Raw genomic sequence first — 21,028 nt, forward strand, 5'->3', positions numbered from 1 at the left:
GGGTAGCGTTAAGAAATACCCATATGGAAGCAGGTCCCAAACTCTGTGAATGCAATCTCTGAAAACATCATGAATTGAAGAGCAGTGCTCCTGCTCCTGTACGCTTCTGTCTCCTCGAGAATCCTACTTACGTTCGATGATGAAAACTACCATCCACTCATATTCTAGAGAGGGACGGGTATTTACTCATTACATACTGCTGTGTGCTTTGTGTTCCCATTCCCGCTTTCTCCTTAGGAAAGCAGGGAATAGGTAGACATGTACTGTTTTTCCATAATAACCACAAGAAACATGATTTCTTATCTCTTAGAGGCCCAAAGAGAATTCTGCAGTAAGCAAGGACATCACGTCCCCCGACTTAGCACTGTGGATTACTGTATCCAATTCAATTGAAAACTCTCTTTAGGGCTGTTAATTCCCATGTAGGAGTGGGCTCCTGTACATTCACCAACTTGTCAAGGACTAACAACAGGATTTACTAGACATGATCGCAGCAAGACGTGTTTTCGGTTTGTTAAAATATCGGTTGCTGCTGAGCAAATATAAAAATGGGAAGATGGGGAGAGATGAAGGGAAATTTAGTGTGGGGAAGAGTGGGCCAAAGGGGGAATCGCTGAACCGCACCTCAACTCAAGTTGTTCCCCCTCCCTCTGGCAACTTTCCCAGCTGTTTCCCTCCTGGCCTAAGAAGGTGCCTTTTACCAAGCCAGACACATTGTTCTGTTTAGCTTGCTATTTTCCACACTGACTGGCAGCAGCCTTCCAGAGCTTCAGAAAACCCACTTCTGCCCTACAGAGGAGGTGGGGTTGCGGGCTTCACGGTCCCAGCCCCACGCGATTGGGGGGCTTCCTGGCCGCGTCACACCCTGGCCAGCCAGTCAGCTGGCTCTGGGGGTGTGACCTGCCCTATTTAAGGCAGGATGCGGCCGGGGATCTCCCTCTTTCCCCATCTGCCAGCTGTTCCTGCTTTTCTCACCCTCCCGCCCTATAAGGTTTTCGCTCCTTGACCTTGCTATGGACCTTAGTTGGTCGCCGTTGAGGGGCCTGGTAGGAATTTTTCCACTTGGCAAACTGGCACCAGCCACTTGGTTTTCGTCTATCTAGTAGCAAATTGTCACAACTTTCTTGGTATTGGCGGTTAGGCATTGGTATTGCTCTGTAGTTGGAAGAGGGGAGGAAGCGCCACCACCTGCCCCGCATATTGAAGGGTAGTCTGATAAAGGATTATGGGGGGTGTGGCCCTGTCTGAAGCCTATGGAGGTGAGGGCCTAAGGCATGCCCCCTATCGGTGACCCCGGGGGAGTTCCTAGTTGATGTGCATCAGCAAGACTCCCCCTACTGGTGGTTAACCCTTCCTGGACTTCAAGCGGACGGGCTGAAGTCAGATATAGTCGGTTAGGACCAATGCCTAAGCCAATACCGCTCATCACCAGTAACCAATAAAGTTGTGGCCTTAATTAGCCCATTAACCTTAATAATTGTGCCGTGTGTCTTTATTTCCACTGGGGGGGGGCGGGAACTCGCCATGCAATGGGTCGTCTTCCCCATCCCTCGTGGGGCATGCTAGAGATTGAAGTTGGGACCTTCAGCATGCAAAACTAGCACCTTCCCCAAGGAAGAAAGTCCCACATGGAGAAAAATGGCTGGAGGAAAGGGGGTTTCTTTTGGGGGTGGGGTGGAGGAATCAGGTAAATGGGCCAGTATCCCTTCCTGCCCACTCCTTTCCCCCATGGAATTGCCCCCCTTTAACCCTCCTGCTTTATTTGTTCAGTGGCCATCCGCATTCCAACACCTGGACGGTGCAGTTGTCATATCTAGTTAGGTGCTCAGCAGGCCCAGCTTCCTCCACCACAGAGCTGTGACAGTGCTGAAGTCGTGCGATGCAGCTGTCAGAAAAAAGGATGCTTCTGCTCTTTCGGTGCCGCAGCAAGGTGAAGACAGATCTGCTAACTTCCTTCTTGACACAAAGCTCTTGAAGGAACAAGACTCCCTCCAGAGTAGGAAGTAGAACTTTGCTCATCTCATGGTGAAAGCATCTCGTCCATACCCGTTTCAAAGCAGCCATAGTCACCTCTTGGGTTCATCCTCATGCTTTTATCACACAGAGCTTTTCAGTTTTCAATTGCAATTCTGACAAATCCCTTAAATGAGCCATATGTGGACACGGGTCACATCCACGCCATTCATTTACAGCACATCCCCACCCACCCTGCAAAGAATCCTGGGAATGGTAGTTTGTTAAGGGTGGTAGCTCTGCGAAGGGGCAAACTACAGTTCCCAGCATTCTTTGGGTTTTTTTTTTGGGGGGGGGGGTAGCAATGTGCTTTCAATGTATGTTGTGAATGTGCCCAATGGCAAGAGACCCTGCTCGTCATCAGGTGTAGCAAACAATTGATTCAACCCCCACTTCTGTTACTACGCCCCTCCCAATTCCATTCAGTTTTTTCCTCTGCTAAATCAGATTGCTACCACCTCCATTACTGTCCACGGATCAGATAAAAAGAAATCCCAGGATAAAACTCTGCAGCATGGGAAAATTCTGAATGGGATCAATTTCTGAATACCTGGGAGTGTCAGCTGATCTTCACACACACATGATGCGTAACAGAATACAGTTAGGGTAATTTAACATAGAAGGAGAGGTTAAGTTTAAGGTTCACCAAACTGTTGAATTAACTTTGCTTTGGGGACATGAATCTTAATGTGCAACACAGGCAACCAGGGCTGGAAGAGGGATCTGCTTTAAAAAGATTTAAAGAGGAGATTTGGCAATTCTGCCCTGTTCAATATTTGCCCACTATGAACTGCCTCTTGCATCAAACCTCTACTTATATTTAAGGGTTTTTTAAATAAAAAGCCTAACTATATGCAATATTTTTTGCCATATATATGCACATAATATCTATAAAAGAGCATATTTTATAAGTAGCAATATATACCTATTTTATACAGTTATATGCATATTTTTAGGTGCCAGTTACTTTAGGAAACCTGGAGTGTGTATTCACGTAATATGCATATTATGTCTTTAATAATGCACATAATATATACAAGAATTAACCCACCATTTTAGCAGAACTGGTGGTGGTGGGGAATCCCACTCCCTGACTTCTCATAAAGATCAAGGTGTGAGACAGGAATTAGAGACAGAAAAATCTAAAGATAAGCTTGACAAAGATTTTCAGACGATTCCATTCCTATTGGCAACCAATAGGATCCCTCCGGTGTGATATCTTTGTACTACTCTGTGCCGTTGCACAAGTTCCATACATTTCATTGAATATGAACTGGGAAATGTTTGGGTAGATTGTGACCCATTAAACTTAAATTGTTGAAGCTCAGTCAGAAAATTAGGAATGGGAAAAGAATAAAGAGCAGCTCTAGCTGTCTTTGAAGCTGTAGGTGGCCTTTGGATGTTGTATTTTAAACTTCTTTAAAGCATGAGTTCCCTCTTTTCATCCCTGCCCTTGCTGCTTGCTATTTTCAATCGTGTTTCTTACTAATCAACTTGGGAAAACATAGAACAGCTGCTTAAAAGATAACCAAGCAGGTAGCATTATGGAGAGCCCAAAAGGACCTAATGTATCATCTGCAGGTTCCCCAAATGACCTCTAGTGAAGATTTTCCTTCTCCCTCCAGCCTGAATCTAGTCTGAACAAAGTGTAAATAATGTAAGCAGAATCAATGGAATATTTCTAAACCTTTCATCTAGGTTGCCACCCAGATGAATGCATTCATCAGGCAATGGTCTATTTGAAGCCCAGTGACATACGGGAGGGCTGCAAAAATTATCTGGCTTCCTGTTCCGAAGCTCTTCCAGCCTATTCATGCCCTAATCCTCCACAGACAGCCCAAAATAGCTAGAATTTTGCTTCACTGCCTACCGACTGGCATGCCAATCCCGTAGCCCTTGGTGTCCAGAAGGCCCCCGACCTGCGTGAGGTTGCAATTGCGCTGGCGATAATACTCGTTCATGGTGGACTCCAGGAGGAAGGCATAGTTGGAGTTGAGCACGCGTGCGATCCCTTCCTCTGTGCTCTTGACAAAGACACTCGGCTGCTTGGAGTACATGTAATTCCACATCCGCTGGTATGTCTGGTACCGAGAATTCTGAAAAACAAACAAAGAGAAGCCACGATTCAATGGGAATCCTGCTCCAGGATCAACATATTGGCCTGCAATGTTCAGAATATCCCATTCATCAAAGGGGGAAGGCGAGTTCCCTCTCCTAAAACTCACTATCAACTCCAGCTTGGCCTCAGTTATGTATTTCATGTACATATTCAAAGCAGTGATTGCAAACCAGAAGTCATTAAAACAAGCTAATTGAAAGAGCAACAACACTGCAATTACTGAGACTGACACTATAAGGCGGCAACAGAACAATGAAGGCAAGGCTGGTTAAAATTGAAAAATAGAATAAAATAAGGAAAAAATATTGACAGCACACATAAAGGCAGGAAGAAATGAGGCCCCTCTGAATCTTCCTAGTGTAGGAATTCCACAGCTATGGAGCTACTACAAAAAAAGGCCCTGCACCTGATATCTACCAGGCATAAGGCCAGTGGAGGTGGGCCTGAGGGCATGGCCTCTGCAACTGACTGACGTCTCAGGCAGGTTCATATGGGTACAGGTAGCAAGTTTTCATGTAACCTGGTTCCATATTAGGGGTAAAGGGACCCTTGATCATTAGGTCCAGTTGTGACCAACTCTGGGGTTGCGGCGCTCATCTCGCTTTACTGGCTGAGGGAGCCGATGTACAGTCATGTGGCCAGCATGACTAAGCCGCTTCTGGCGAACCAGAGCAGGGCACGGAAACGCCGTTTACCTTCCCACTGGAGTGGTACCTATTTATCTACTTGCACTCTGAAGTGCTTTCGAACTGCTAGGTTGGCAGGAGCTGGGACCGAGCAACGGGAGCTCACCCCGTCGCGGGGATTTGAACCGCTGACCTTCTGATTGGCAAGTCCTGGGCTCTGTGGTTTAACCCACAGTGCCACCCTCATCCTTGGTTCCATATTAGTTAGGGCCTTAATGGCCAGTACAGGAACTGTAAAGTTTGGAAATCTAACCTTGGAAATCTAACCTAAATCTTGGAAATCTAACCTTTAAATATGGCCATCAATCAGTTAGAACCTGGGCATGAGGGCAAACAAACATTGCTCAGTTGGTTTCTCAGATGCAAGTGATCAAGCCTTAAGCCTACCTAGATAACATCTGATCTGGAGGACCTATTAGTTAACTGCAGGTGTTTGGAGGCTGCTTAGAGTGGCTCATTAGCAAGTGGAGAGCATTCTCCACATGGCTCAGAGCTAATTTGTGGCACTCGAAAAAGGTTTGGAGCCAAACGTCAGCGCCAGATTCCAATCCTGGAACAGATTGCCTCTCTGCAATATCTCAGCCATCGAACATCTCAGAGAGAGTATCCAACATGGATGCCATATCTTTATTAGGACCCAGTAGAATGTCATGAAATAATGAGAGTTCTTCTTCATGACATTTAGGGTGGTCCTAATTACGTTACTGTGACTTTTGGATATTTTTCTATCAGACCAACAACACTTCCGTGAATGTTGTTGGTTTCCAACCTCTCTACCTGGTTCTCAGTTTCTAAATAATGGAGAACTTGGGATTGAGCACCACACTTGCAGTTTTGTCAAAACAACCCTTTCTGAACGCAAGCTGCCAACATTGTACGGCTTTGGTTCAGCTAAAAACAAAGTGAGAAAAGCTCTCTCTCCACTCTGGCACTTCAATGTTTAATAAATAATTCCTACTCAGAACTGTGCACCATGGAAGTTCTACACAGGTATTAACTCATTCATGTCTACCTGCTTCTCCATCGGCAAGGCAGCCTCATCTTTGGAAGATGGATCATAATATAGCTGAAAAGAGCTTTGAGCACCCTGTTGCCTTGAGCTTGTCCATGAGAAACCCAGCCTCAGAGGGATTATCCATACTTCCTCTTGTCCCACTGCTTCCCCCCGGGGAAAACTGCTCTTTAGCGCCCAGTCAGAGCAAAAGACAAGTTGGGTTTTTCTTGGGATTGACGTTTGCTCCAATTTAGCACTTAAGAGTGGCACTTCTGGAACAAACAGAAGTGCGGATGAGCCCTGAGTCTCTCCAACCAGCTTTTCCATCCCTTTCCACTCATTCTTACTGCTTGGCTCTCTGTGGCTCCCGCTGGCTGTCTACACTCTAACACCGCTTTCTTTTTTAATAGCACTGCATATATGCACAGTGTGGTCTACTGTTTGGAATGTTGGATGAAGAATTGAAGGCCAAGGTTCAGATCCTTGCTCAGCTGTAGAGGTGACCGTGTGACGTCCATAGAGGAAGAACAGTATAAACATGCCATAAATAATCCCCTCGCTAATGTTATTAAATCTGAGTCATTGGGAAAGATGATTGATATTTGTTCTTTAATATAACAGAACTTACTGACATTTCTATGGGCCCATTGGAAGGTCTTAGACTCACCTGGGAGAAGGACCTACAACTGAAAATAGTTGATTGTAAGTGGAATGCTATATGGATGGGCACCTAATCCCTTTAAATCAGCCTCAGTTTATATAAGGAAATGTTCCATAAAAATTCTGCTCATGGGGCACTGTACTCCTGTGCAGCTTTCTCATTTGACATCAAGCACCCTAAAGGGTTATTGGTGTGGGTGAGGTAGCAGGGGGACATTTTCCCACTTATGGTGTGAAAGCTCTCTGACATCCAAATTTGGGTCTGATGTTTTTGAAGAAATGTAAGAAATAAATAAATACTCCATTCAAGCCTTCCCATAAGTTGCTTTTTTGAACTTGTGGGATGATCAAAGAGCAATTTTTCAGTCTAAGGAACTTCTTGTATGGACGCTGGCTGCAGCGAAAACTTGTTTGGCTCAGAAATGGACGACGCTACAGGACTTAAACCTCTCCTTGTGGTATAAGAATATGTGGGCTCCTGCTACTGCAGAGAAAACAACTCACAAATGGTGTGTTTCTATGGGTAAGGAAGACCTGGAACATTTGTAGGGTTTTTTTTGTGGGATTTAATTACATACATGTCAAATCAAGACATACAAAGCTCTCTTCCTCCACCCAATCACAAAATCTGGCTTTCATGATGTGTTTTGCTGCTTTTATTTTTCTGCATCATTTGCTCTCTATTTAGTTGGGAAATGCAAACTCTTGACTATTCCTTCATTTTGTAACTTTGATTATGTCTTTTTGTTTGTCTGTATTTCTATTTTACATTAATAATAAAACTACTATGCAATCCCCTGTAGCTCTGCCTTCCCCTGGGAGGACTGTACTTAATGTTTTATTTTCCGAGTGCTTGAGTCAGCTTTTAGTAAGACAGCGCAGGGGTTATAAAGAGCACTGAAGGCTTGTTAAACTGAAGTACCTGTGCATGTGATGCAGATTAGGGTAAAAGATTCTGTAGCAACAACTAGATGGGGATCTGTGGTACCATAGGCATTTAGCTCTGATGGATAAAAGGCTCATGCCTTCCTCACTATCAACACAGCAAAAGCTTACCTGGAAAAAAGTCATGCTGGAACCTCCGTGGATTGTGCCGTACTCTATCGCTGTCTGGTCTGCAAGGTCGTCTACTGATTCTATGGGCACATCCATGCGCTGCACGGTGAGGAAGGCTGCCAGGTTGGCTGTGTAGGAAGAGATGATGATCAAAGTGAAGGCCCACCTGCAGGGACAAGAAAAAGGAGGCAAAAGACAAATGGACATCTTCACACTTTGTCTATATCCGAGAGCTACTTCCCCTTTCTCCTGAGGGGGGAAAAGCCCCCTGGGACTCAGCTACATTAGTCAAGAAACAGCATTTTGAATACGTTATAAACATGCAACACCAGATGGTGCCAGAGAACAACAACAACAAAAAATCTAAGCAATTTTCCATAGCGTGTTTTTTCCCCTTTTCTTATAACGATTTCATTTCTGACTTATTTATAGCGTGTGGTTTTTCCGCTGTGTGTAACTCCATCCCTGGTTTTGAAAGATGCTGAACATTCACAGTTCCTGCAGAAGAATTCTGTGGAAAGCTCCACTGTGCCATGCTCAAGTAAATCAAAAGAATGTTGGTTTGAAGGAGAAGAAGCCTGATTCTGCTCAGTTGTGGAATAATGAGAGCTACACACAACCTGGAATTGATGGGGGCCTCCAAGAGGAAGCAACAAAGTGTCTTGCAGAACCTTCAAGACTGACAACTATTCGACAATAAAATTTTCAGGGCTGGAGCCAACACTTCACAAGCTCCACAAACTTAGGAGTAGAGTTTGAGGATGTGCTGGGGGCTGCAGGGGAAAGGAGAGAAGGATGAAATTGCATTGCACAAGTAAAACTTGTTGTCTGGGTAGAAGGGCAGCGTTGGATTCAACCCTCAGTCTTTAAGGTCCCACAAGACTCTCTGCCATTTTTGCTGCAGGAGATCAACACAAACCCTCTATAAATGGTTGCTTCCAAATTTAGTTCTTGGAGGAACCACTATATTCCCTCCTACCCATCTCTCTTTCAGTTTTCTTTCTATGGGACAGATGATGTAACAACAAATCAAGGTGGGATTGACCCTTTTGTGCTTACAATCAGGACTGCAAATATTCTGTATCTAAAAACAAAAATGTTACAATAAGGAAATTCATATTCTGAAATCACAATCATGCAGAAAAAAGTTTATTTTTTATCTAAAAATTCTGCAGAGTGAGCTTGCACAGGTGGAGATGGCAGTTTTCCTCCCTATCTTGCTACCCCCATGTCCATGAAAATTGGATTTGGGGGGCAGAAGTGCATGATTTGTGCTTGCACAGTTGACTTTTGAGGACCAAACCATTTTTCTGTTTCCAATAATTATGTTTTGGTTTGTTTTTTAATCAAGGAGGCAGATCTTGAATGAAGGCATTTGGAAAATATGGAGACAATGTAGTTGAAAGGAATGGAACGGAGGATGAAAGGGCATGGAGGCAGAGGGTACTATGGTCATCAGAGTCGAGAGATTGGGCATCCCAGCCAAAAAACCAAGCACTGTTCAGAACTGAAAATATCCATCTCTTTCTCAAAACAACTCCCTTGTTTCTGAGTCATCGTGCCTAATGCATTTTCAAGATTCAGAGTGCAACCCAGACGACTAGATGGAAAAAACATGTTTCCTACTAGCATAGTCAACTTCTGGATGGGTGTAATACACATAGTCTTGTTTATAGTTTTGGAAATGGATGATGTTACTTGAAAGGCAAAAAGCTTGAAGGATTCTGGAAGAGGGATTGACTTTTCCACAGGGAAACCTAAAATGCAAGACATCTCCAAATGTACCTGTCACACGAAGATATGGATTGGTTACTGTGAGAACAGGATACTGGACCGCATGGGCCCTTGGCCTGACCCAACTGCGCTCATCTTATGTTCTTATTTAGAGTCCCATCAGTGCATCATGGCCTGTACATTACCCATCTTCTATTCTACTCAAGTTACAAAAAGAGTTTGTGGGAAACCATCCAAGTTGGTGAAGCTACAGCAAATGATTACAGCGCAAAAGATTACCTCTGTGATTTCTTACCAGACTCCACTGACGCAGCGCGTGGACAGAGCCCGAGGAGCGATGGTCGATCCTTGCTGCATGAACCCACCGACAGGGAACCACAGGCTGTTGCCAAGAGAGTACTGATTAACGAGCAGGTTGCATCTCCCTTGGGAGCAGGGGTGGGGGCTGTACCACTCGTAGGGCGTCAATCTACGGCATCGAAACATAACACATCCAATTACACTGGAGTGCAAACACGGGGAAGGAAGCAATCATCAAAGGCCTAACTCTCCTGGAGGCAGGATTTCTCCGTTATTTTACTGGCAATTGGTACCAGGGGGGTCTTGCAATGCAAGGCAGCTGATGGGGCTTAAGTGCGCTTTATAAGATTACAATCAGCTTGAAACCAAGAAAGGGCACACAACAGACAGCTTACGCATTGCTTGTGCCTTCATCGTAGCTTCATTCACTTCTTCCAGGTTTAGTTGTTCCATTCTCAGAACGGGAATTTGCCTACTCCTGATTCCAGTCCCGGTTCCAGGTTTTGGATGACTTTCAGATATGATGCTATCAGTGGGGTCCCTTCTCTGAACACACCCACATCATCTTTCTCACCAATGTTGCCAGTGCCCATTGGCTTTCATCTGTCTCCAGGCCAAAACCTCACCGCCTAACAGGAGTGGAGGATGTGCTGTGCAGAGGTTACCATTTGCTAACTTAGAGACAGGTGAACAGGCAGTAACAGCAAGGAGGAGCAGTAGGCTCCAGAGATTGGCAGAAGCACCGCTTCTGAGTCATGTGCTCAATGCTACGGGCCTCTGATGCCAGCCCTGCTCTCCCTAATTCAGTTCTTTGGGATTAGAAACTGCAACTGGGAGCATCTTCCCTGGACTGGCCTTGCCCACCCAAGCTGGCCACTGGATGCTCCTGGAAAGGGATCTCCTTTCTTAGCAGCAAGGCTTTCCTGGCTCTGGTGCATTCCTGTTTCCATTGGCTTTGCTTTTTGGTCTGCTTTGTTCTTGGCTCCAACTACTGACCTACTCCATCTTCTGAATCCTGCTTATTCCCACAGCTCTGATTCTCTCTCTCCTCTTTGAGCTTCTGGCTCAACCCAGCACTGACAGCACCAGACATTAAATTTGGGGAAAGTCCCTTGAAACAGCACACATGTGAACACCTGCTACAATAAGTATCCATTTCAGTGTGTGTGTGTGTGTGTGTGTGTGTGTGTGTACAGGGTGGCACCCTGCTCACAAGCTGTTTCCCCAACCATGCACGGTCTGAGAAGACCTCTGTGCATACAATTGAAGGGGCAGAGGACCCTGCATGTTTGGTGATCTGAGAAAAGCAGGGCACCTGTAGGTCAGGTGTGTGACCATGCATGCATGTGGCAGAGTGAGGTGTGGGAAAATCTATTGATTTCAGTTTCTCTCAGTTTCTTTCCCCCGCCCCCAGTCCAGTTCTTCAGATTTCCACAACTTTTTGCAATCTCATGAAAATTCATCAGTATTTTAGTGTCAATTTTAGCAAAGCAATTTCACCTAACAAAATTCCTTTCTATGTCATTTTCACTCATGTATGCAATTTTATGCACCCTTTGCCTCAGTTATTTCCCTTTTTTTAGCACGCACTGCTTGACTGGAGAACTGCATTGCAAAATTCAAAGAACTGCATTGCAAAAATTCAGAGGAGTGTGACTTCTGAAGGCCAGCTGACATAATGCCAGTGATCTGATTCATGCTCATGATAAGTGTTTCATAAGTCTATGTAAATATGTGTGGAGTCAAGCGGGGGTGGGGAGGGGGCTGGATGAGAAATAGGAGCGTGATATCTCTTGTGGGAGCTGTGCAAAGAGCTCAGTCTGGTTTTTTTTTTTTTAGTTACCTGGGTCAGAGAGGAAAAGGCGCTTTTACTTAGCTTTTTAAAAGGAAAACTCCTGGCATTTGATTTTTTTTAAAAATGTTTTAATCCAATAGTTGCTTGCAGGGTATAGCAGCTGCAAGACAGAAATGCTCATCCCCAGCAAACACTTGCAAGATCCCTTCACACTTGCAAAGGAATGTGTGTTCATGGAGGCATCGTCTCGATTTAGGTGGATGCGGAAGGCTTTATAAATCAGTTTAGGCCAGCAACATTATAGTGGTACCTCGGGTTACAGACACTTCAGGTTACAGATGCTTCAGGTTAAAGACTCCGCTAAACCAGAAATAGTACCTCAGGTTAAGAACTTTGCTTCAGGATGAGAACAGAAATTGCGCAGCGGCGGCGGGAGGCCCCATTAGCTAAAGTGGTACCTCAGGTTAAGAACAGTTTCAGGTTAAGAACGGACCTCCGGAACGAATTAAGTTCTTAACCCGAGGTACCACTGTATTCTGTAATGTCCTTGCTGTTAGTAGAAGCAGCCTCTCAAGAAACAAGTGTCAAATTTGCGACTCTTAGGGTGTTTCAAGACTCTTTTTGAGGGGGATTCAATCACGTAACGGTAAATTCTGCTTGCACACATGAAGCTGATCTGGAGCTCTTGCACAACAAACCTGCTTCCCTGTCCCCCCCCCAAAAAAAGGTCTGAACTTTTTGGAAAGTGATGGGAAAATGCAATGCAAAGTATGGGATAACATACGTGTTGACACCCTGTAATCTAATCTCCCTGCAAACAGATCAGGATGCATGCTCAGTAAGCCAGTTGTCTGGAAGCGCCCCTTGAGACTTGAGCTTGAAAATAGCTCCAGGACTGGCTAAGATTGTTTAAAAGTATGGGATTTTATGTGGCTTCTTTCCCTCTGCCTGCCCCTCTGCGACTCAAAGAAAATGGCTTTTTATTGCTAGAGGATATTTCATTTGGTGTTGAAAGAGAGGTCCTCTCTTTTATGTGTATGGAGAGAGAGAGAGAAAAACAACAACAACAGCCCATCACCCTGTTTGTGACAAACACACTGACCCAGGTGTCACAGCTTTCAGCTGGAAACACCTGATCCACCTGACATTAGCTGGGTGTTATCTGAAGCCCCTGTCTCCTCTCCAACACAAATCAGTACTGACGCCTTTGGAAAAAGCATCAAGAGAAGCCGTATCTCAGTGTAGACAGGGCCTGGCTGTGTTATCAAACAGTTTTAAACGCTGCACGATGCTGAAAACCATTACAAGCTCATGAATTCGACAAGTTCAGCTGCACCAAGGGACCCCCAAGGGACGGCACGCTTCCATTTTCATAACAGTATTGCAGCTTTTGTAGTGTTATTACGGCACCTGCAAACGGCGTTGGAATCTCTGGTGCCTGTTTCAGACACCGAAGGGATGCGGTTGGAATGTTTGAGAACTCCTGCTTACTAGACTAGAAAGAGCCACAACAGTGCTCAGGCAACAGTAAGTTTTGTTTTATCATCTGCAGCAGATGATAATGGGAGTTGGGGGACAGGGAATGGTGGTCTTCCCCAGGCTGTGCAAATTCAACACCTTATCAGCATGACCAATGGGCAAGGATGGTGACAGGTGCTGGGCAGCGGGTGTGTGTCTCTGAAACCCTTTTGGGGGTGCATCAACATCGAAAGAAAATGGCTGAATGAATTTTTTGGTGCGAAGAGCCTTGAAGGAACTTGTAGCTGTGATCTGCAGATCAGAAGCTTTGGGTTTAATCCACTTAGCATATTGGTATTAAACAAGTAAGAGTGTGTGTGTGTGTGTGTGTGTGTGTGTGTGTGTGTGTTTATTTAAATAAGTCCTACTGATTTCAAGTGTGGATGTTATTTCCAGAAGACTGAAATTCTGAGCACACTTATCAAGGAAGTAAGTCCCACTGAACTCATTTTAACTTCACTGCCAAGTAAACATGGATAGGATGAGGCTCTAAGTGTGCTTAGCATTGGTATAGTAATCCAGTTTAAATTCTAAAACAAGTGGATTCCCCCCTCCGCCACCAGCATTCAGTCTTAGTTAGTTTGAGGTTAAGGTTGTATTTGCTGTTTTCAGAAGTAAATCCGGAAATCAATATTTAAATGAACAGATGCTTCCTTAAATAGGCAATCATATGAATAGACCAAGAGCCTGGCTGGCTGGTTCAGGCAAAAAGAACCACCTAGTCCAGCATCTCATTCTCACAGTGGCCAACCAGAGGCTTTTGAGCACAACCACCCTCTTCCCACTTGTGATTCACAGCATTCTGCAAGCCTCGGATTATATTTACTCTGGTGCAGAGCACGTCCTATGCATATTTACTTGGGAGTGAGTCCCACTGAATCGAGTGAGATTTATGCAATCCCTAATTGATTGAGTTGCTCAGCTGGTTCGCGGCGCTGACAATGCCAAGGTCACAAGTTCATTCCCCGTATGGGACAGCTGCAAATCTCTGCACAGCAGCTGGTTGGACTAGAATGATCCTCAGGGTCATCTACAATTCTATGGCTCTGTGGTTCTATGAAATGTTCTTAGTATAGTAGTTCGAATCCAGTGGTCACCAATGGGTCTATTGCAGTGTGAACTGGTTGGCTATGAAGGCCTGATCCTGTGATGTGATACATATAGAGGGGTCTGACTCATCCTGCCCCTCTTGCAGCTGGGCGCCCCATTGTTTTAGCTGGTGAAATCCCCCAGGACTGGGCTGTTAAAACCCCTCCACACTCAGTTAGTTATATTTACTGTATAGCTTTCAAATGATTTGCTGAAATTCATGTTTTGCATCTTTTTTTCCACATGTCCCACATGTGACCACCTCTCCCCCCACCCTGCCCCCGCCAGGTAAACACAGAGGTTCTTAATCTTTGTTTTGTTGATTCAAGCAAACTCTAGGTAAATAGAGCAATCAGGAGGGAGGCTTCTTTTGTTTGCACAGTATTTTTTTACAGCAGATGTGTAATTCATTTCACTGTGATGTTGCTGCAAACCAAAATGCAGCCCCCTGTTTCAAAAGGCACATTATGAAATTTTGGAAAATCCGTAAGTTTACTTACTCTACAACTCCTTCCTCTAAACCCACACCCCAATAAATGTGTGTTCTCCCTTCCATTTCTGCCGGTTTTCACAGCGAGCACTTAAAACATCCAGTTTAAAAAAAACACCTGCCATGGATTTCATATCCGAAGAGTGCAATGTGCTGTCTGTTTGCACTTTGTGGATGTTAATCTCTGAATTTCCCCTCTTGAGGCTTCAAGGCTCCTTCCGTATGGGCAGCACCAAACCAGCCCAAATGCAAACCAGTCCTCTGGATCTATCTTTCACTGCTGCCTGTCCTATTGCTAGTTCTCCCAGTGTGTGCAACAAGGCACACATAGAACAATGCATTAGAGCTGGAATTTGTATTTCGCCCATTGGAAGAGGGGTCCACTAGAATCCCTGTGGTCCACAGATGTCCTTTAATTTACAAAGCAGGAGTGTATATCCAGGGGCTCAACAGTTAAGGCGTAACTGTGCTATGGGTGGCGCTGTGGGTTAAACCACAGAGCCTAGGGCTTGCCGATCAGAAGGTCGGCGGTTCAAATCCCCGCGATGGGGTGAGCTCCCGTTGCTCGGTCCCAGCTCCTGCCAACCTAGCAGTTCGAAAGCACATCAAAGTGCAAGTAGATAAATAGGTACCGCTCCAGCGGGAAGGTAAACGGCGTTTCCGTGCGCTGCTCTGGTTCGCCAGAAGCGGCTTAGTCATGCTGGCCACATGACCCGGAAGCTCTACGCCGGCTCCCTCGGCCAATAAAGCGAGATGAGCGCCGCAACCCCAGAGTTGGTCACGACTGGACCTAATGGTCAGGGGTCCCTTTACCTTTACCTTAAGAGGGGCCCACTAGAACCCCTGTGGTCCACAGATGTCCTTTAATTTACAAAGCAGGAGTGTATATCCAGGGGCTCAACAGTTAAGGCGTAACTGTGCTCAGTATGTGTTTGTTTAATAAACATAAGAAGTGCCTTTGCTGGATTCAGATAAAGCCCACCTGGCTCAGCATTCTTTGCAAAAATCCAAGCAACCAGGTGATGCCATATCATCCACCCCAAACCAGCCAGCGAGGCACCAAGTTGAATCACAGCCTCCACTGTTGACAACAGCGACTACCATTGCCCAGGGCAGGATGCTGACTGGCAAGGTGCTGAACCCCTCATTGGCTCGCTCCTCTTCCACCTGTATAATTTTATGAACTTGTGCAGTGCCCTAGCAGCCAATTTCTTTACTAACTACTGCAGAGTTGTCTCTCCCTCCAGCGACTGATAATCAATCGCACGTTACGAGTTCTCCATGCCATTCCCAGAAGCTGACAGTAGGTGGCACTGTGAGGACGGGAAAAAAAGGAGATATTAAGAAAAGTTAACAGTACCGGGCCACTAAGAAGAGGACACAGCTCACGGCGAGGTAGGCGAGTAACATGAAGAGCCAGACACCGGGAGAAAATGGATCCAGGAAAGAGAAATAGCCAGGTTTGCGCCCCTAAGGTAGAGGAGAAAGAAGAAAAGGGTTAACAGAGAGGCATATTTCCAAACAAACTTCGGTTCTACAAAGTAATAGAGTAAATGCAGCATGGAGAAGACTTGCAAGTGGTGGGGGGATAGACATGGCAGCAGGCAGAGGAGATTGTAGGGTCCTTGGAGAAGATGGAGGGGGGAGGGAAGCAGGGCAGCTGCAGCTCCCTTGCTAACTGCCCCAAAGAAAAGGTTTGGGGGCTTTTTCGTCTGGTGAGCAAGAGGTGACATCGTAGAGGTGTGTATGATTATGCATTGCACAGAGAAAGTGGACACAGAAAAGATTTTCTCCCTCATAACACTGGAATTTGTGGGCATCCAATGAAGCTGCCTGTTGGAAGATTCAGGGCAGATGGGGGAAAAGTACAGTGGTACCTCGAGTTAGGGACACAGGTGGTGCTGTGGTTTAAACCACAGAGCCTAGGACTTGCTGATCAGAAGGTCAGCGGTTTGAATCCCCGTGACAGGGTGAGCTCCTGTTGCTCGGTCCCTGCTCCTGCCAACCTAGCAGTTCAAAAGCAAGTCAAAGTGCAAGTAGATAAATAGGTACCACTCTGGCGGGAAGGTAAACGGCGTTTCTGTGTGCTGCTCTGGTTTCGCCAGAAGCAGCTTAGTCATGCTGGCCACATGACCCGGAAGCTGTACGCCGGCTCCCTCAGCCAGTAAAGCGAGATGAGCGCCGCAACCCCAGAGTCGGCCACGACTGGACCTAATGGTCAGGGGTCCCTTTACCTTTTTACCTTGGGTTACAGACGCTTCAGGTTACAGACTCTGCTAACCCAGAAATATTACTTCGGGATAAGAACTTTGCTTCAGGATGAGAACAGAAATCGTGTGGTGGCGGCGCAGTGGCAGCGGGAGGCCCCATTCGCTAAAGTGGTACCTCAGGTTAAGAACAGTTTAAGGTTAAGAATGGACTTCCGGAACAAATTAAGTTCTTAACCCGAGGTACCACTGTATTTCTTCATGCAATGCGTAGCTAAACTATGGAACTCATTTCTGCCGGAGGCAGCAATGGCCACTAACTTAGGAGGCTTCAAAAGAGGACTGGACAAATTCGAGGAAAAGGCTATTGATGGCCACTAGCTTTGATGGCTCTGCTCTGCCTCCTCAGTTGGGGGCAGCAATCCTTCTGGATACCAGTGGCTAGAAAGCACAGGAGGGGAGAGGGCTCTTGTGCACGAGTTTCTCACAGGCATCTGGCTGGCTACTGTAAGAACAGGATGCTGGACTAGATGGGCCATTGGCATGATCCTGTAGGCTCTTCTTGCATCTCTTTCTCTCTCTCTCTCTTATACACATTTCAGAGTAATCTTTATAATAAAGCTGTGGGGAAATCCAGGCTTCATCTGCTCCCTGTTTTGCATCCACTCATGAACCCAGTCCTCTCCCATCTTCACTCACCCTCTTGGTCCTGCTTCCCTCCCTGTTTGCTTTTCTGCCTTCCTGGTATTCTTCTTTATTGAAGCTGAGCTTCAGATTCTGCTGGCAAACATAGCCAGTTCTTGAAAGAGCAGAGAAAGAGGCAGTTGCCAAGGACAAGGGCTTCCTAGCCTGGGCACCGGCTCCCTCTTCTGCAACCAATAAAATGGCCAGATGGAAGCAAGTGCCAGAGAGGGACAAGGTGTAAAAGCTGGCATCCCTACTGTTCCCAAAATCCCATTCTGCACCTATGCTGCTGTGATGGATAGAGGGAGAAAGATGTTAGAATTCCAGCTCCGTGCTTGCAGTCATCGGATTGTTGTCTATCACATGAAGGTATATGTTTTGACTCCACAGAGTGGGAAGTGACGGAAACAGGATGTTTGTGTTACTGTGTTCCATGAAGTGGGACTATTGTCCTTTGTTTTTTTCTCTTTGCTGTTTGATGCTAGGGAGAGAGGGAGCCATGTTGCAGAGGCCCACAAACAGTCACACTGTTTGCTGCAAGCTCAACCATTTTGCATGAGCATCGTATTTGTACAGTGGAAATGCTGGATCTGCAGACAGATGAATGACTCGGGGAGGCAATCCTTCTCTGTCTACGAGTGGAAGAAACCCAACTGTTTCAAGATGAAGGTGCTTGAAAGTTCAGTGCAGGAGTAGTTGGTGTCTGTGCCATGTTTTCCGCTGACCTAAGTTATCTGGAGGGTGGCTTTTGCCCCAAAGCACAGAGAGCTAATGTCTCCACAGAGCATACCTCCTCTGCCATGGCCCCAAAGAACTATAGATTTTACATCACTTTAGCCATGCAGATTAGTTGTTATGTCATTCATCGTCTCACAGTATAATGACATCAAGAAGCCTTGAAGCTGCCACTAAAGGTATAGAGCCAGTCTTTATTCCTATGACAAATTATTAGGTAAATAATTTGAATGTGCCCTGGGGAGGTCACGTTGGTGCTTCTCATTCAGTGACTTGACTTCATCCCCAGAGGCGCACTCCATCGTCTCTCGAGACAGACAGATGCCAACAAGTTTGAATGCTGCAAAGAGTCACTTTAGGACACAAATAAAGAACTCAGAGTGAGCCAAGAGTAGGGGGGGGGGAGAGAAACATTTTGACCAAGCATCATACACCCTCCCTTCCCCTGTCTCACAATCTTCTCATTGTCGGTGGACCTTTGAACAAACAAATTGCAAAGCAGCCATACCTATCCTGGAATGCCTGCTCCCAGGTCTTGACACTGAAAATCAATCTGAACAGCTTACATTCCGGGTTGTGATGACATGATCTGTGCAGGCATCACTTTGTATGTGAAGAAATGTATATAGGGGCAGAAAGACACCATCATTTGCAAAGGTGGAGAAGGGATGAAGGACGTTGCATTAATGGAACCAGGATGCCCTGCCTATGTAACAGCAGATTATTCTCATCCTTCTATTGTACATCAAACAAATTCCCTTCATATAATATATACTATATATGTATATATCTCGGGGGGGGGGGAAGATTTTATCTAGCTCACTCCTCTCCTTGCTGTTTCTCACAATAAACTGCTAAAAAGGAAGGAAGGAAGGAAGGAAGGAAGGAAGGAAGGAAGGAAGGAAGGAAGGCGTCTTTTGCATAGAAGCAACCATCAGGGATGGGTGAATCTGTTCAGTTCCTCTGTTTCTCCTTTCCCCAGTCTCAAGTTCAGTTATCCCCATTTCTACATCAGTTTGTGATATAATGCATTTTCACTAATATATGCATTTTTCATGCCCATCTTACTATCTGCTTTTCAGTACAAATTATTTGGCTGGAGTACTTCAGAGAAGTACAGATTTGAAAGGATGACTGTGTTTTGGTTTTTGGACTATTTTTTAAAGTGTGAATTAGGCAGTTTCACCTTTAAATGTGAATTTCTCTTCCCCTGCTCCCCATCCCTATGGTCCAGCAGCGGCAGTCTAAAACAGTACAGTCCATCCTTGCGATTTGGAACTCATTAGCAGCTCATTCCCAATTTTATCTATTACACCTGCAGATCCCTGGGCTGCAGTGAGGAGTAAAAAAAGGTTTGCCGAACTGAAGAAAGTGTCCATATAAACATGAGGCAAGGCCTTGGAGAATACACCGTATGGAGGTGCGATGTAATGCAAAGCCTGAGAAGGCTTGCATTTTGCAATCCAGACCACAATTCTATCTTGCCTTCCACTGCCTCCCAGTTGACAATGCAGCTATATAGGCCAAGTGCGTCAGCCCAAAGTTCAGATGCAACCACTCAACTCCACAATATCCCATTAGCATGAATGAGAAGAGGAGGGAGGCATAGACTGGGTCGGATGCCCCATTAGAGTCCCTGTGTCAGGAATCCATATTTGATTAAATCACAACAAGTGCAATTGAGAAAAATGACAGGCCCATTTAAACTTGCCATATATAGTTACTTGCGAGAAAACAGATGTGTGTGGAATGGGGAACGGGTGAGGAGGCTGGGTTCGGGAGGGTGGCAGGAAAAGAAATGATGGGGAACAGAAAATAAACATGCCATTAGAGTTGGGGGGGGATGGAGACAGGGAGACTGGGCAGGAAATTTATTTGTGGTTATTTGTTAGGAAATGTCTGATGGCAGCCGCAGATTAACGTGACGTTAGCTGCAGTTTTCCTCACTGAAATGTGAAGGGAAGAGGCAAGGAGGAGAGCAGCTGGGTCTTTGGCTCTTCCTTCCTTGCGCTGTGCAAGCCAGATCTTTAAAGGACGACTGCTGTGATTAGTTATCATGCCTGCCATTGTTAAATAAATATTTATCGGTTTAATTAGCTAATTGCCACATTGCTCTTATGTGTTGTATTAATGCTAAGCTACAAGATTGTTCTCCAAAACCAGCAGAGGGATTGTGAGGTGGGGGAGCTGGATTTTTTGCTGGGGGGGCTGTTGAAGAAAGGAGAAAAGGGGAAGTATGCACAGTCCCCAGATTTATTTTCTATGGTGCCCCAGGAGGGACCGGATCACATAGCTCATGGCCCCTTTCAGTAAAGTGGTGGGAAACATTCAGGGTCGTCACCAATCACATCCTACTCAGAGCAGACCCACCAAAATCAACGAACCTAAGAGAATTATCGTAACGATAATCTACACCATGCTTTATTATCTGCACAGTGGGCTAGAACAATGAAAATACAATGGCATCACAGTTTAAACAATTTGCAATCACAGATAAAGGTGGGTCCTAAAAATATACATCTCGAATCTTAAAAGCTAGGGTGAACAGGTGTGTCTTCAGCATCACCGAAGAATTGATGCTTTTGAATTATGGTGCTGGAGGAGACTTTTGAGAGTCCCATGGACTGCAAGAAGATCAAACCTATACATTCTGAAGGAAATCAGCCCTGAGTGCTCACTGGAAGGACAGATCGTGAAGCTGAGGCTCCAATACTTTGGCCACCTCATGAGAAGAGAAGACTCCCTGGAAAAGACCCTGATGCTGGGAAAGATGGAGGGCACAAGGAGAAGGGGACGACAGAGGACGAGATGGTTGGACAGTGTTCTCGAAGCTACCAGCATGAGTTTGACCAAACTGCAGGAGGCAGTTGAAGACAGGAGTGCCTGGCGTGCTCTGGTCCATGGGGTCACGAAGAGTCGGACACGACTAAACGACTAAACAACAACAA

At 45.6% G+C, this 21,028-nt stretch overlaps 1 protein-coding gene across 4 annotated transcripts in view; it reads right to left on the reverse strand.

Moving 5' to 3' along the window:
- The window catches only part of GRIK4 (glutamate ionotropic receptor kainate type subunit 4), a 457,517-nt gene that overhangs the window by 18,553 nt on the left and 417,936 nt on the right, over positions 1 to 21,028 (reverse strand). For all 4 annotated transcript variants that reach the window (XM_083588425.1, XM_083588423.1, XM_083588424.1 and 1 more), the window contains 4 exons: positions 15,815 to 15,924; positions 9,558 to 9,731; positions 7,529 to 7,694; positions 3,884 to 4,109 (listed from right to left, as the gene is read on the reverse strand). In XM_083588425.1, coding sequence (XP_083444551.1) covers positions 3,884 to 4,109; positions 7,529 to 7,694; positions 9,558 to 9,731; positions 15,815 to 15,924 — 676 coding nt within the window. The remainder of the gene's footprint in view (positions 1 to 3,883; positions 4,110 to 7,528; positions 7,695 to 9,557; positions 9,732 to 15,814; positions 15,925 to 21,028) is intronic.

The sequence above is a fragment of the Podarcis filfolensis genome (genome assembly GCF_964270895.1).
Source record: "Podarcis filfolensis genome assembly, chromosome: 15".
In the NCBI taxonomy this organism is placed as follows: domain Eukaryota; kingdom Metazoa; phylum Chordata; class Lepidosauria; order Squamata; family Lacertidae; genus Podarcis; species Podarcis filfolensis.